This window comes from Phaenicophaeus curvirostris, unplaced genomic scaffold (assembly GCF_032191515.1).
Source record: "Phaenicophaeus curvirostris isolate KB17595 unplaced genomic scaffold, BPBGC_Pcur_1.0 scaffold_175, whole genome shotgun sequence".
NCBI lineage: Eukaryota > Metazoa > Chordata > Aves > Cuculiformes > Cuculidae > Phaenicophaeus > Phaenicophaeus curvirostris.
Window position 1 is genome coordinate 174753 of NW_027206795.1, and position 16515 is coordinate 191267.

The 16515-nt window shown below is 64.3% G+C and overlaps 1 protein-coding gene across 1 annotated transcript; it reads left to right on the top strand.

Moving 5' to 3' along the window:
* The first annotated feature begins 540 nt into the window (after window positions 1-540).
* Window positions 541-12197, top strand: RELB (RELB proto-oncogene, NF-kB subunit). The gene is made up of 11 exons (XM_069882510.1): window positions 541-629; window positions 1948-2001; window positions 2690-3120; window positions 4017-4174; window positions 4341-4432; window positions 4524-4655; window positions 5468-5572; window positions 5962-6177; window positions 10793-10861; window positions 10966-11037; window positions 11833-12197. Exons 1-11 carry the CDS (start codon window positions 614-616, stop codon window positions 12129-12131), a joined length of 1644 nt encoding a protein of 547 aa, XP_069738611.1. The 5' UTR covers window positions 541-613; the 3' UTR covers window positions 12132-12197.
* The last annotated feature ends 4318 nt before the right edge of the window (window positions 12198-16515 follow it).

Genomic DNA, 16515 nt, shown 5'->3' on the forward strand with positions numbered 1-16515 from the left:
TTATCCATGACCTGGATGAAGGTGTCGATGCACCCTGAGTGAGCTTGAAGGTGACACTGAGCTGGGTGGAAGCTGGAGCTGCTGGAGGGGGTTGAGGTTCTCCAAAGGGATCTGAGCAGCTTGGATCCATGAGCTGAGAGCAACGGGGTGAAGGTCAACGAGGAACTTGGGGAACAACAGCCCCGGGCAGCTCCAGCGAGGAGAAGAGCGGCTGGAAAGGGCCCTGGAGGAGAAGGACCTGGGGGGGTCGGTGGGACACGAGCCAGCAGGGGCCCAGGGGGCCAAGAAGGCCAAGGGCATCTTGGCTTGGAGCAGCCCCCAGGGAGGTTCTTCTCCCTCGGCCTCTGGGGAGACCCGACCTCGAATCCTGGGGGCAGCTCTGGGCCCCGAGGAGAACCTGGAGGGCCTGGAGCCTCCGGAGAAGAGCCCGGAGCTGGGGAAGACTCGACGAGGAAAGGGGGGGGGGCGTGGCCACGCGGTCACGTGTGTCGGGTGGGCGTGGCCTCACGCAGACCACGCCCCCTCTCCCCGTCGCGGTGACGTCACCCGCGGCGGCGGCCAATGGCGGCGCGGCCCGCGCGGGGATTTCCAGCTACGGCGGCCCCGGAGGGACATGGCGCTGCCGCCCCGTGAGCGCGACCGGCCCCGGGCCCCCCCCGACCCCCGAGAACCCCGGTTCCCACCCCCACCTTGTCCCCCTGTCGTCCCCCACCTTGTCCCCCTGTCCCCCCCCCGCCTTGGCTCCCTCCTTGTCCCCGTGTTCCCCCCTCTGCCCCCCCCCTTGTCACCATCCCTGGTCCTGGGACCCCTTGATCCTGGCGGGGGGGGAGGGCAGATCCTGATCCTGGGATCCCCTAATCCTGGTGGGGGTACACAGATCCTGGTACTGGGAGCCCCTAATCCTGGGGGGGACACAGATCCTGGTCCTGGGACCTCCTGGTCCTGGGGGGGACACACATCCTGGTCCTGGGACCCCCTAATCCTGGTCCTGGGACCTCCTGATCCTGGGGGTGGGACACAGATCCTGATCCTGGGACCCCATTATCCTGGTCCTGGGACCCCCTAATCCTGGTCCTGGGACCCTCTGATCCTGGGGGGGACACAGATCCTGGTCCTGGGACTCCCTGATCCTGGGGGTGGGACACAGATTCTGGTCCTGGGACCCCCTATCCTGGTCCTGGGACCCCCTAATCCTGGTCCTGGGACCCCCTGATCCTGGGGGGGGTGTGCAGATCCTGGTCCTGGGACCCCATTATCTTGATCCTGGGACCCCCTAATCCTGGTCCTGGGACCCCCTGATCCTGGGGGTGGGACACAGATCCTGATCCTGGGACCCCATTATCCTTGTCCTGGGACCCCCTAATCCTGGTCCTGGGACCCCCTGATCCTGGGGGGGGGGTGCAGATCCTGGTCCTGGGACCCCATTATCTTGATCCTGAGACCGCCTAATCCTGGTCCTGGGACCCCCTGACCCTGATGGGGGGACACAGATCCTGGTCCTGGGACACCCTGATCCTGGTCCTGGGACCCCTTGATCCTGGGGGGGGCACAGATCCTGGTCCTGGGACCCTCTGATCCTGGGGGGGACACAGATCGTGGTCCTGGGACCCCATTATCCTGGTCCTGGGACCCCCTAATCCTGTTCCTGGGACCCCCTGATCCTGGGGGGGGGACACAGGTCCTGGTCCTGGGACCCCCTGATCCTGGGGCGGGGGCAGATCCTGGTCCTGGGACCCCCTGATCCTGGTCCTGGGACCCCCTAATCCTGGTCCTGGGACCCCTTGATCCTGAGGGGGGCACAGATCCTGGTCCTGGGACCCCCTGATCCTGGTCCTGGGACCCCCTGATCCTGGGGGGGACACACGGGTCCTGGGGTTCCCTTCACGGGGTGGGGGGAGGTGACTCCGCTCCACGAGGTGACAATTCCGTGTCCCCGTCCCCCCCCAGGAGCTGCCCTGCAGGACCCCGGTTTGGCCATGGCTCACGCCGCTCCCGGTGCCGGTAAGAACCCCCCAAATCCCAACGTCCCCCCCACCGGGACAGAGTTGGGGGTCACCCCCCCCCCAATCTTGAAGCTCAGGGGGGACTCAGAGGGTGTTTTCCCCTTTCCAGATGATTTAGGTGAGTGACCCCGGCAAGTTCTACCACAGGGGTTTGGCTGGAGGAGGATCTGGAATCCTGGGATTGAAGGGAAGTTTGGAGATGACCCCATGGATCCATGGATGGAGAGCTGGGAGGGTCTCCAGAGGGATCTGGATCCGTGGATGGAGGGCTGGGAGGGTCTCCAGAGGGATCTGGATCCATGGCTGGAGGGCAGGGAGGGTCTCCAGAGGGATCAGATCCATGGCTGGAGAGCAGGGAGGGTCTCCAGAGGGATCTGGATCCATGGCTGGAGGGCAGGGAGGGTCTCCAGAGGGATCAGATCCATGGCTGGAGGGCAGGGAGGGTCTCCAGAGGGATCAGATCCATGGCTGGAGGGCAGGGAGGGTCTCCAGAGGGATCTGGATCCACGGATGGAGGACAGGGAGGGTCTCCAGAGGGTTGGACCTGGATCATCTTGGAGGTCCCTTCCAACCCAAACCTCTGGAGCAACCTGATCCAGTGGCAGGTGTCCATTCCCATGGAACTGGATCATCTTGGAGATCCCTTCCAACCCAACCCTTCCCCCATTCTCCTCTCCATCCCCCAGAGATCATCGAGGAGGTGATGAAGGAAGACGGTTTCCAGCTGGATCCCCTCCCCGTCTCGCCCAAGGCCAAGCTGGTGGCTCGGAGCTCCAGCCCCATGGTGGCCCCCCGGGTGGCCCCGGTGGCCGCCTACGGCTCCGCGGGGCTGCCGGGGGACTCCCGGTCCCCCCAGCTCACCCAGAGCCTCAGCGCCCTCTCCCTGTCCCCCAAACTGGTGCCGCGCGGCACGGCCGGTGCCACCGGGCGCCACCGCTGGTCTCCAGCCACCGGGAAGGAGCATCTGGAGGAGCTTCTGGAGCCACCAAAGCTGGTGATCACCGAGCAACCCAAGCAGCGAGGCATGAGGTTCCGCTACGAGTGCGAGGGACGCTCGGCCGGGAGCATCCTCGGAGAGAGAAGCACCGAGGCCAGCAAGACGCTGCCGGCCATCGAGGTGAGCGCGGGGCGAGGAGAGCTGGGGACCAGCCGAGGTCGTGGGGGCACCACAGGGATCTGAGCAGCTTGGATCCATGGGTTGAGAGCAACGGGATGAGGGTCAACGAGGAACTCAGGGCACAACAGCCCCGGGCAGCCCCCGGCGAGGAGGAGAGCGGCTGGAAAGGGCCCTGGAGGAGAAGGACCTGGGGGGGTCGGTGGGACACGAGCCAGCAGGGGCCCAGGGGGCCAAGAAGGCCAAGGGCATCTTGGCTTGGAGCAGCCCCCAGGGAGGTTCTTCTCCCTCGGCCTCTGGGGAGACCCAACCTCGAATCCTGGGGGCAGCTCTGGGCCCCGAGGAGAACCTGGAGGGCCTGGAGCCTCCGGAGAAGAGCCCGGAGCTGGGGAAGGGGCTGGAGAAGAAGAGGAGCGGCTGAGGGAGCTGGAGAAGAGGAGGCCGAGGGGAGAGCTCGTTGCTCTCTCCAACTCCCTGCGAGGAGGTTGTGGAGAGGAGGGAGCTGGGCTCTTCTCCCGAGGGGACAGGACGAGGGGGAACGGCCTCCAGCTCCACCCGGGGAGCCTCAGATGGGACATCAAGAGAAGATTCTTCATGGAAAGGGTCATCGGGCCCTGGAACAGGGAGGGGGTTGAGTCCCCAACCCTGGAGGGTTTGAGGGACGGGTGGACGAGGCGCTGAGGGACACGGGTCAGTGATCGATGGGGATGGTTGGACTCCATGATCCCATGGGTCTTTTCCAACCTGGTGTTTCCATGATTTATGAGGTCCAGAAGGTGCCAGAGCCTTGCTGGGAGGTGCTAGGTGTCCACAGGTTGGACCCCAGTTGGCGTTGAGGTGTTTTCTCCTCCTTGTTTCGGAGTTGCCGGGCGTCACGTTGACCTCTGGTGTCTCCTCAGCTTCTGAACTGCCAGGCAATCCCCGAGGTGAAGGTGACGGCGTGTCTGGTGTGGAAGGACTGGCCCTACCGCGTCCACCCCCACGGGCTGGTGGGCAAGGACTGCAACAACGGGCTCTGCGAGGTGCTCCTCAAGCCCCAGACCAACCCCAAGCACAGGTACGGGGACCTCTCGCCGAGACCTCAATGAAGCAGGTGGAAGGCGGTGCCTCTAGGATGAGGGGTTTGGGGTTTGGAGGGGCATCAGGAGGCGCAGGGTGGTGGATCTCCTGGGGTTTTAGGGTTTATGGAGCCACCTCCCCATCCCGTTTCTCCTCCCCGGTAGCTTTAGCAACCTGGGCATCCAGTGCGTGAAGAAGAAGGAGATCGAGGCGGCGATAGAGAAGAAGCTGCAGTTGGGTATCGACCCTTTCAAAGGTAAGAGGGGGGAGACCCCATCGTTGAGATCCCGTGGAGACGCCTCCAGCCCACCCTGCGGGGCCTGATCCTTCTCCGTTCTCTCCTCCAGCCGGTTCCCTCAAGAACCATCAGGAGGTGGACATGAACGTGGTGAGGATCTGCTTCCAGGCCTCCTACAAGGACAGCTCCGGGCAGACCCGGCACCTCAGCCCCGTGCTCTCGGAACCCATTTTCGACAAGAGTACGTGGGGGACGGGGGGGTTCCTGTCCCCACGGGGCCACCAGGTCCTCAAAACCCTCCCAGATGGGGTGTCCGGCCCCAAGATGTTGGGGCTGCACCAACCGGTTCCTCACCAGCTGCAGGGTTTGGCCAGGGTGAGATGTTGCTGGTGCCAGATCCTGGTCCTGGTGCCAGATGCTGGTGCCAGATCCTGGTCCTAGTTCCAGATCCTGGTTCCAGATCCTGGTGCCAGATCCTGGTTCCAGATCCTGGTCCTGGTGCCAGATCCTGGTGCCAGATCCTGGTCCTGGTGCCAGATCCTGGTGCCAGATCCTGGTCCTAGTTCCAGATCCTGGTCCTGGTGCCAGATCCTGGTTCCAGATCCAGATCCTGGTCCTGGTTCCAGAACCTGGTGCCAGAACCTGCTCCTGGTGCCAGATCCCGGTTCCAGATCCTGGTCCTGGTTTCAGATCCTGGTGCCAGAACCTGCTCCTGGTTCCGGATCCTGGTTCCAGATCCTGGTCCTGGTGCCAGATCCTGGTCCTAGTTCCAGATCCCGGTTCCAGATCCTGGTTCCAGATCCTGGTCCTGGTGCCAGATCCTGGTCCTAGTTCCAGATCCTGGTTCCAGATCCTGGTGCCAGATCCTGGTTCCAGATCCTGGTCCTGGTGCCAGATCCTGGTCCCAGATCCTGGTCCCAGATCCTGGTGCCAGATCCTGGTCCTGGTGCCAGATCCTGGTGTCAGATCCTGGTCCTGGTGCTCGGTTTCCACATTTTAAGTGGTTTGGAAAGGGCTTTGCCGGCAAAACCTGAGCCGCGATGCTCTCCGCAGAGTCCACCAACACCTCAGAGCTCCGGATCTGCCGGATGAACAAGGAGAGCGGTCCCTGCACGGGGGGCGAGGAGCTCTACCTGCTGTGTGACAAGGTCCAGAAAGGTGAGAACGTCTGCGGGGACCCAAATTCCAGCCCTGGACACCAGGACGGGGCTCGAAAGGAGGAGGGGGAGGGATTCCAGAGGGGCCGGAAAGGTTTGGAGGTTCCTCCTAATCCTGGAATCCTAGAATCATGGAATCACCAGGTTGGAAAAGCCCCACCAGATGATGGAATCCAACCGTTCCCATCAAACATAAACCATGGGATTGAGAGCTACCACCTCCTCCAGGGTCCTCAAGACCTCTGGGTGGTGGAGATGGGGATGAAGGGGGTTCTGCACCTCCCCAGCTCCTCTGGGGGAAGAGGTGGGACCACGAGAGGTGACGTAGGGGCTTGGAAGGCTGGTGGAGCCCGCCGTGGTTCCTCGCTGAGCGCCTCCCCGTCCCCGCAGAGGACATCGCGGTGGTTTTCCGGAAGGAGACGTGGGAGGCGCGAGCGGATTTCTCGCAGGCCGACGTGCACCGCCAGGTCGCCATCGTCTTCAAGACGCCGCCCTACCAGCACCTGGAGCTGGTGGAACCCGTGGAGGTCGAGGTTTTCCTGCAGAGGCTGACGGACAGCGTGTGCAGCGAGTCCTTCCGCTTCACCTACCTGCCCAAGGACCACGGTAGCTGGGAGGGGGACACGGAGCTGGAGAGGGGACCTTGGGGTTGGGATGGGGACACGGAGCTGGAGAGGGGACCTTTGGGGTTGGGATGGGGACACGGGATGGGGACACGGAGCTGGAGAGGGGACCTTTGGGGTTGGGATGGGGACACGGGATGGGGACACGGAGCTGGAGGTGGGACCTTGGGGTTGGGATGGGGACGTGGGATGGGGACACGGAGCTGGAGATGGGACCTTGGGGTTGGGATGGGGACGTGGGATGGGGACATGGAGCTGGAGATGGGACCTTGGGGTTGGGATGGGGACATGGGATGGGGACATGGAGCTGGAGATGGGACCTTTGGGGTTGAAATGGGGACACGGAGCTGGAGATGAGACCTTGGGGTTGGGATGGGGACATGGGATGGGGACACAGAGCTGGAGATGGGACCTTGGGGTTGGGATGGGGACACGGGATGGGGACACGGAGCTGAAGATGGGACCGCTGGAGATGGGATGGGGACATGGGTTGGGGATACGGAGCTGGAGGTGGGACCTTGGGGTTGGGATGGGGACATGGGATGGGGACACGGAGCTGGAGAGGGGACCTTGGGGTTGGGATGGGGACATGGGATGGGGACACGGAGCTGGAGATGGGACCTTGGGGTTGGGATGGGGACATGGGATGGGGACACAGAGCTGGAGATGGGACCTTGGGGTTGGGATGGGGACACGGGATGGGGACACGGAGCTGAAGATGGGACCGCTGGAGATGGGATGGGGACATGGGTTGGGGATACGGAGCTGGAGGTGGGACCTTGGGGTTGGGATGGGGACATGGGATGGGGACATGGAGCTGGAGATGGGACCTTGGGGTTGGGATGGGGACATGGGATGGGGACACGGAGCTGGAGATGGGACCTTGGGGTTGGGATGGGGACACGGGATGGGGACATGGAGCTGGAGATGGGACCTTGGGGTTGGGATGGGGACATGGGATGGGGACACGGAGCTGGAGATGGGACCTTTGGGGTTGAAATGGGGACACGGAGCTGGAGATGGGACCTTGGGGTTGGGATGGGGACATGGGATGGGGACACAGAGCTGGAGATGGGACCTTGGGGTTGGGATGGGGACATGGGATGAGGACACGGAGCTGGAGATGGGACCTTGGGGTTGGGATGGGGACACGGAGCTGGAGATGGGATGGGGACACGAGATGGGGACATGGAGCTGGAGATGGGACCTTGGGGTTCAATGGGGACACGGAGCTGAAGATGGGACCTTGGGGTTGGGATGGGGACACGGGGTGGGGACATGGAGCTGGAGATGGGACCCTGGGGTTGGGATGGGGACACGGAGCTGGAGATGGGATGGGGACACGAGATGGGGACATGGAGCTGGAGATGGGACCTTGGGGTTCAATGGGGACATGGAGCTGGAGATGGGACCTTGGCATTGGGATGGGGACACGGGATGGGGACACGGAGCTGGAGGTGGGACCTTGGGGTTGGGATGGGGACACGGGATGGGGACATGGAGCTGGAGAGGGGACCTTGGGGTTGGGATGGGGACACGGGATGGGGACACGGAGCTGGAGGTGGGACCTTGGGGTTGGGATGGGGACACGGGATGGGGACATGGAGCTGGAGAGGGGACCTTGGGGTTGGGATGGGGACACGGAGCTGGAGAGGGGACCTTGGGGTTGGGATGGGGACACGGGGTGGGGACATGGAGCTGGAGATGGGACCCTGGGGTTGGGATGGGGACACGGAGCTGGAGATGGGATGGGGACACGAGATGGGGACATGGAGCTGGAGATGGGACCTTGGGGTTCAATGGGGACATGGAGCTGGAGATGGGACCTTGGCATTGGGATGGGGACACGGGATGGGGACACGGAGCTGGAGGTGGGACCTTGGGGTTGGGATGGGGACACGGGATGGGGACATGGAGCTGGAGAGGGGACCTTGGGGTTGGGATGGGGACACGGGATGGGGACACGGAGCTGGAGGTGGGACCTTGGGGTTGGGATGGGGACACGGGATGGGGACATGGAGCTGGAGAGGGGACCTTGGGGTTGGGATGGGGACACGGAGCTGGAGATGGGACCTTGGGGTTGGGATGGGGACATGGGATGGGGACACGGAGCTGGAGATGGGACCTTGGGGTTGGGATTTGGACATGGGATGGGGACATGGAGCTGGAGATGGGACCTTTGGGGTTGGGATGGGGACACGGGATGGGGACACGGAGCTGGAGATGGGACCCTGGGGTTGGGATGGGGACACGGGATGGGGACACGGAGCTGGAGATGGGACCCTGGGGTTGGGATGGGGACACGGGATGGGGACACGGAGCTGGAGATGGGACCCTGGGGTTGGGATGGGGACACGGGATGGGGACACGGAGCTGGAGATGGGACCCTGGGGTTGGGATGGGGACGTGGGATGGGGACATGGAGCTGGAGATGGGGTGGGGACACGGGATGGGGACACGGAGCTGGAGATGGGATGGGGACACGGGATGGGGACACGGAGCTGGAGAGGGGACCTTGGGGTTGGGATGGGGACACGGGATGGGGACATGGAGCTGGAGATGGGATGGGGACACGGGATGGGGACACGGAGCTGGAGATGGGACCTTTGGGGTTGGGATGGGGACACGGAGCTGGAGATGGGACCTTGGGGTTGGGATGGGGACACGGGATGGGGACACGGAGCTGGAGATGGGACCCTGGGGTTGGGATGGGGACGTGGGATGGGGACATGGAGCTGGAGATGGGGTGGGGACACGGGATGGGGACACGGAGCTGGAGATGGGACCTTTGGGGTTGGGATGGGGACACGGGATGGGGACACGGAGCTGGAGATGGGATGGGGACACGGGATGGGGACACGGAGCTGGAGAGGGGACCTTGGGGTTGGGATGGGGACACGGGATGGGGACATGGAGCTGGAGATGGGATGGGGACACGGGATGGGGACACGGAGCTGGAGATGGGATGGGGACATGGGATGGGGACACGGAGCTGGAGATGGGATGGGGACATGGGATGGGGACACGGAGCTGGAGAGGGGACCTTGGGGTTCAATGGGAACACGGAGCTGGAGATGGGACCCTGGGGTTGGGATGGGGACACGGAGCTGGAGATGGGACCTCGGGGTTGGGATGGGGACACGGAGCTGGAGATGGGACCTTGGGGTTGGGATGGGGACACGGGATGGGGACACGGAGCTGGAGATGGGACCTTGGCGTTGGGATGGAGACACAGAGCTGAAGATGGGACCTTGGCTTTGGGATGGGGACACGGGATGGGGACATGGAGCTGGAGATGGGACCTTGGGGTTGGGATGGGGACACGGGATGGGGACACGGAGCTGGAGATGGGACCTTGGGGTTGGGATGGGGACACGGGATGGGGACACAGAGCTGGAGATGGGACCTCGAGGTTGGGATGGGGACACGGGATGGGGACACGGGGCTGGAGATGGGACCTCGGGGTTGGGATGGGGACACGGGATGGGGACATGGAGCTGGAGAGGGGACCTTGGGGTTGGGATGGGGACACGGAGCTGGAGATGGGACCTTGGGGTTGGGATGGGGACACGGGATGGGGATACGGAGCTGGAGGTGGTACCTTGGGGTTGGGATGGGGACATGGGATGGGGACACGGAGCTGGAGATGGGACCTTGGGGTTGGGATTTGGACATGGGATGGGGACACGGAGCTGGAGATGGGACCCTGGGGTTGGGATGGGGACACGGGATGGGGACACGGAGCTGGAGATGGGACCCTGGGGTTGGGATGGGGACGTGGGATGGGGACATGGAGCTGGAGATGGGGTGGGGACACGGGATGGGGACACGGAGCTGGAGATGGGATGGGGACATGGGATGGGGACACGGAGCTGGAGAGGGGACCTTGGGGTTGGGATGGGGACACGGGATGGGGACACGGAGCTGGAGATGGGACCTTTGGGGTTGAAATGGGGACACGGAGCTGGAGACGGGACCTTGGGGTTGGGATGGGGACACGGGATGGGGACACGGAGCTGGAGATGGGACCTTGGGGTTGGGATGGGGACATGGGATGGGGACACAGAGCTGGAGATGGGACCTTGGGGTTGGGATGGGGACATGGGATGAGGACACGGAGCTGGAGATGGGACCTTGGGGTTGGGATGGGGACACGGGATGGGGACATGGAGCTGGAGATGGGGTGGGGACACGGGATGGGGACACGGAGCTGGAGATGGGACCTTTGGGGTTGGGATGGGGACACGGGATGGGGACACGGAGCTGGAGATGGGATGGGGACACGGGATGGGGACACGGAGCTGGAGAGGGGACCTTGGGGTTGGGATGGGGACACGGGATGGGGACATGGAGCTGGAGATGGGATGGGGACACGGGATGGGGACACGGAGCTGGAGATGGGATGGGGACATGGGATGGGGACACGGAGCTGGAGATGGGACCTTGGGGTTCAATGGGAACACGGAGCTGGAGATGGGACCCTGGGGTTGGGATGGGGACACGGGATGGGGACACGGAGCTGGAGATGGGACCTTGGGGTTGGGATGGGGACACTGGGGGGGTGACCCTGGTGCTCATGGCCCCCCCCATCCTGGTAGACGCCTACGGGGTTCACGTCAAGCGGAAGCGGGGGATGCCGGACGTTCTCGAGGAGCTCTCGGGCTCAGGTGGGTGCTCGGGGACCCCAGGGGAGGGGAGGGGACTTTTCGGGGACCCCCAATATCGAGGTGACCCCCCCCTCTCCCCACTGTGACCCTCCCTGGCCCCACAGATCCGTACGGGATCGAAGCCAAGCGGAGGAAGAAGCCACCAGGATACATGGAGCACTTCGCCCCGGTGGCAGGTGGGGACGAGGGGACACGTTTGGGGGGGTCGGGGGGGTCACCTGTAGGTGACATGGGGGGTTGGAAGGGACCCTTGAAGATGGGAGAAGTCCCCAAGCCCCCCAACCCCAGGACCTTCTCCCCATCTTGTCCATGACCTCCAAGCCTTGGGAGAGGGACCCTTGGGGACCCCCCCGACCCTGATGTCACCCCCATGGCTCTTGGGGACCTTTTGGGGTCACCCCTATCCTCGGGAGAGGCCCCTGGGGACCCCCCCCACCCCGATGTCACCCCCATGGCTCTTGGGGACCTTTTGGGGTCACCCCTATCCTTGGGAGAGGCCCCTGGGGACCCCCCCACCCCGATGTCACCCCCACCTTTGAGAGGGACCCCTGGGGACCCCCCCCACCCCGATGTCACCCCCATGGCTCTTGGGGACCCCCCCACCCCAATGTCACCCCCAGCCTTGGGAGGGACCCCTGGGGACCCCCCCCACCCCGATGTCACCCCCATGGCTCTTGGGGACCCCCCCCAATCTCAATATCACCCCAACCTTTGAGAGGGACCCCTGGGGACCCCCCCAACCCCGATGTCACCCCCATAGCTCTTGGGGACCTTTGGGGTCACCCCCATCTGTGGGAGGGACCCTTGGGGACCCCCCCCACCCCGATGTCACCCCCATGGCTCTTGGGGACCTTTTGGGGTCACCCCTATCCTCGGGAGAGGCCCCTAGGGACCCCCCCCAACCCTGATGTCCCCCCCACCCTTTTGGGGGACCCCTGGGGACCCCTGACCCCCCTTTTCTCCCCCCCCAGACGACGCCTTCGCCCTCTTCCCGGGCCTCACGGAGCCTCTGGAGTCGCTGACCCAGCTCTACGGCCCCTTGGGGACCCCTCGGGGGGTGCCCCCCAACCTCCAAGCGCCGCCCCCCCCAACCCTGCCCCCCCCGTACCCCCTTTTAGACTTCCCGGCTGCTTTGGGACCCGAATTACTGGCCGAACCCCTCGGAGCTGCCCCCCCCCAACCCGACCCCCACCCCACCGCCAGCCTCGTGGGGTCCCACATGTTCCCCGGACACCCCCGCGAGGCCGACCTGTGCCTGGGGGACCCCTGAGCCCCCCCACTTTGGAGAGGGGCGCACCCCAAAACCAGCCCCCCACCCCCCACCCCAAGGAGGCTGAGCTGTGCTTGGAGGACCCCTGAGCTGCCCCCCCCCACTTCTCAGGGGACCCCTGAGCCCCCCCTTGGGGTGGGAGCACCCTAACCCCCCCCTCTTGAAGCCAACCTGTGCCTTGGGGGACCCCTGAGCCCCCCCACTTTGGAGGGGGGGCACCCCAAAACTACCCCAAGGAGGCTGAGCTGTGCTTGGAGGACCCCTGAGCCCCCCCCACTTCTTGAAGCCAACCTGTGCCTTGGGGGACCCCTGAGCCCCCCCTTAAAGTGAGGGCACCCTAAACCCCCCCCTCTCGAAGCCAACCTGTGCCTGGGGGACCCCTGAGCCCCCCACTTTGGAGAGGGGGGCACCCCAAAACCACCCCCCCACCCCAATTAGGCTGAGCTGTGCTTGGAGGACCCCTGAGCCCCCCCCACTTCTCGAAGCCAACCTGTGCCTTGGGGGACCCCTGAGCCCCCCCTTAAAGTGGGGGCACCCTAACCCCCCCCTCTTGAAGCCAACCTGTGCCTGGGGGACCCCTGAGCCCCCCAACTTTGGAGGGGGGGCACCCCAAAACCACCCCCCCACCCCACCCCAAGGAGGCTGAGCTGTGCTTGGAGGACCCCTGAGCCGCCCCCCCCCACTTCTCAGGGGACCCCTGAGCCCCCCCTTGGGGTGGGAGCACCCTAACCCCCCCTCTTGAAGCCAACCTGTGCCTTGGGGGACCCCTGAGCCCCCCCACTTTGGAGGGGGGGCACCCCAAAACTACCCCAAGGAGGCTGAGCTGTGCTTGGAGGACCCCTGAGCCCCCCCCACTTCTTGAAGCCAACCTGTGCCTTGGGGGACCCCTGAGCCCCCCCTTAAAGTGGGGGCACCCTAAACCCCCCCCTTGAAGCCAATCTGTTCCTTGGGGACCCCTGAGCCCCCCCACTTTGGAGAGGGGGGCACCCCAAAACCACCCCCCCACCCCAATTAGGCTGAGCTGTGCTTGGAGGACCCCTGAGCCCCCCCCGCTTCTCGAAGCCAACCTGTGCCTTGGGGGACCCCTGAGCCCCCCCTTAAAGTGGGGGCACCCTAAACCCCCCTTCTCAAAGCCAACCTGTGCCTGGGGGACCCCTGAGCCCCCCCACTTTGGAGGGGGGGCACCCCAAAACCAGCCCCCACCCCACCCCAAGGAGGCTGAGCTGTGCTTGGAGGACCCCTGAGCCCCCCCCCCCACTTCTCAGGGGACCCCTGAGCCCCCCCTTGGGGTGGGGACACCCTAAACCCCCCCTCTTGAAGCCAACCTGTGCCTGGGAGACCCCTGAGCCCCCCCACTTTGGAGGGGGGGCACCCCAAAACTACCCCAAGGAGGCTGAGCTGTGTGGAGGACCCCTGAGCCCCCCCCACTTCTCGAAGCCAACCTGTGCCTTGGGGGACCCCTGAGCCCCCCCACTTTAGGGGGGGCACCCTAACCCCCCCTCTTGAAGCCAACCTGTGCCTTGGGGGACCCCTGAGCCCCCCCACTTTGGAGGGGGGGCACCCCAAAACCACCACCCCACCCCACCCCAAGGAGGCTGAGCTGTGCTTGGAGGACCCCTGAGCCCCCCCCCTTCTTGAAGCCAACCTGTGCCTTGGGGGACCCCTGAGCCCCCCCTTAAAGTGGGGGCACCCTAACCCCCCCCTCTCGAAGCCAACCTGTGCCTGGGGGACCCCTGAGCCCCCCCACTTTGGAGGGGGGGCACCCCAAAACCACCCCCCCACCCCACCCCAAGGAGGCTGAGCTGTACTTGTGAGACCCCTAACCCCCCCCCCCTTAAAGTGGGGGCACCCTAAACCCCCCCTTGAAGCCAACCTGTGCCTTGGGGGGGACCCCTGAGCCCCCCCACTTTGAGGGGGGCACCCCAAAACCATCCCTTGAGGTGGGGGGCACCCCAAAACTCCCCCACCCCGAGGTCATCCTGCACTTGGGGATCCCATCCTGCACCCCAATCCCCCCCCCCCTTCAAGCTCAACCTGTGCCTTGGGGGACCCCTGAGCCCCCCCACTTTGGAGGGGGGGCACCCCAAAACCATCCCTTGAGGTGGAGACCCCCCAAACCCCACCCCCCAAGCTCAACCTGTGCCTGGGGGACCCCCGACACCCCCCCTTTTGGGGTGGGGGGGGCACCCCAAACCCATCCCTTGGGGTGGGGGGGCACCCCAAATCCTCCCCTTGAAGCCAACCTGTGCCTTGGGGGACCCCCAAGACACCCCCCCCCCCATCTTGGGGTGGGGGGGGGACCCCAAAACCCCCCCGCCCCGAGCCGGCTGGCCCTGCCGGGGCACCAGGAGCCCCCCAAAAAGGATCCCCCCCCCCCCCAAATCGAGCTGTTTTGCACTATATTTATGGGGGGGGGACAGGGAATAAAGTCCTGGATGGAGCCTGGAGCGTCCAGTATGGGGGAGGGAGGGATACTGGGAGAACTGGTTTGAGGGGGAAACCCCACTGGGAAACCCCGGAGGGTTGGGGGGGGGGGGGGGCCCAGTATGGGGACTGGGACCAGTACAGGGATGGGACTGGGAGCAGTGCCAGCAGCAGCCTGGCCCCGCGCAGCTCTGGGACTGGGACCAGTAGGGCCCCCAAACTGGGACCAGTAGAGTCCTCAAACTGGGACCAGTAGAGCCCCCAAACTGGGACCAGTAGAGCCCCCAAACTGGGACCAATAGAGCCCCCAAACTGGGAGCTGCACAGCCCTCAAACTGGGACCAGTAGAGTCCTCAAACTGGGAGCTGCACAGCCCTCAAACCGGGACCAGTTCAGCCCCCAAACTGGGACCAGTAGAGCCCCCAAACTGGGATCAGTAGAGCAACGAAACTGGGACCAGTACAGCTCTCAAACTGGGACCAGTAGAGCCCCCAAACTGGTCCCAGTTCAGCCCTCAAACTGGGACCAGTAGAGCCTTCAAACTGGGAGCTGGACAGCCCTCAAACTGGGACCAGTAGAGCCCCCAAACTGGGACCAATAGAGCCCCCAAACTGGGACCAGTAGAGCCCCCAAACTGGGAGCTGCACAGCCCTCAAACTGGGACCAGTAGAGCCCCCAAACTGGGACCAGTACAGCCCTCAAGCTGAGACCAGTAGAGCCCCCAAACTGGGACCAGTAGAGCCCCCAAACTGGGAGTGGACAGCCCTCAAACTGGGACGAGTACAGCCCTCAAACTGGGACGAGTAGAGCCCCCAAACTGGGACCAGTAGAGCCCCCAAACTGGGAGCTGGACAGCCCTCAAACTGGGACCAGTAGAGTCCTCAAACTGGGACCAGTAGAGCCCCCAAACTGGGAGCTGCACAGCCCTCAAACTGGGACCAGTAGAGCCCCTAAACTGGGACCAGTACAGCCCTCAAAGTGGGACGAGTAGAGCGCTCAAACTGGGACCAGTAGAGCCCCCAAACTGGGACCAGAAGAGCCCTCAAACTGGGACCAGTAGAGCCCCCAAACTGGGAGTGGACAGCTCTCAAACTGGGACCAGTAGAGCCCTCAAACTGGGACCAGTCGAGCCTCCAAACTGGGATCAGTAGAGCCCCCAAACTGGGATCAGTAGAACCCTCAAACTGGGACCAGTAGAGCCCTCAAACTGGGAGTGGACAGCCCTCAAACTGGGACCAGTACAGCCCTCAAACTGGGACCAGTAGAGCCCCCAAACTGGGACCAGTAGAGCCCTCAAACTGGGACCAGTAGAGTCCTCAAACTGGGACCAGTAGAGCCCCCAAACTGGGACCAGTAGAGCCCCCAAACTGGGAGCTGCGCAGCCCTCAAACTGGGACCAGTAGAGTCCTCAAACTGGGACCAGTAGAGCCCCCAAACTGGGAGCTGGACAGCCCTCAAACTGGGACCAGTAGAGCCCCCAAACTGGGGGCTGCGCAGCCCTCAAACTGGGACCAGTAGAGCCCTCAAACTGGGACCAGTAAAGCCTTCAAACTGGGACCAGTAGAGCCCCCAAACTGGGATCAGTAGAACCCTCAAACTGGGACCAGTAGAGCCCTCAAACTGGGAGTGGACAGCCCTCAAACTGGGACCAGTACAGCCCTCAAACTGGGACCAGTAGAGCCCCCAAACTGGGACCGGTACAGCCCTCAAACTGGGACCAGTAGAGTCCTCAAACTGGGACCAGTAGAGCCCCCAAACTGGGACCAGTAGAGCCCCCAAACTGGGAGCTGCGCAGCCCTCAAACTGGGACCAGTAGAGCCCCTAAACTGGGAGCTGCGCAGCCCCCAAAGTGGGACCAGTAGAGCCCTCAAACTGGGACCAGTAGAGCCCCCAAACTGGGAGCTGCGCAGCCCTCAAAGTGGGACCAGTAGAGTCCTCAAACTGGGACCAGTAGAGCTTC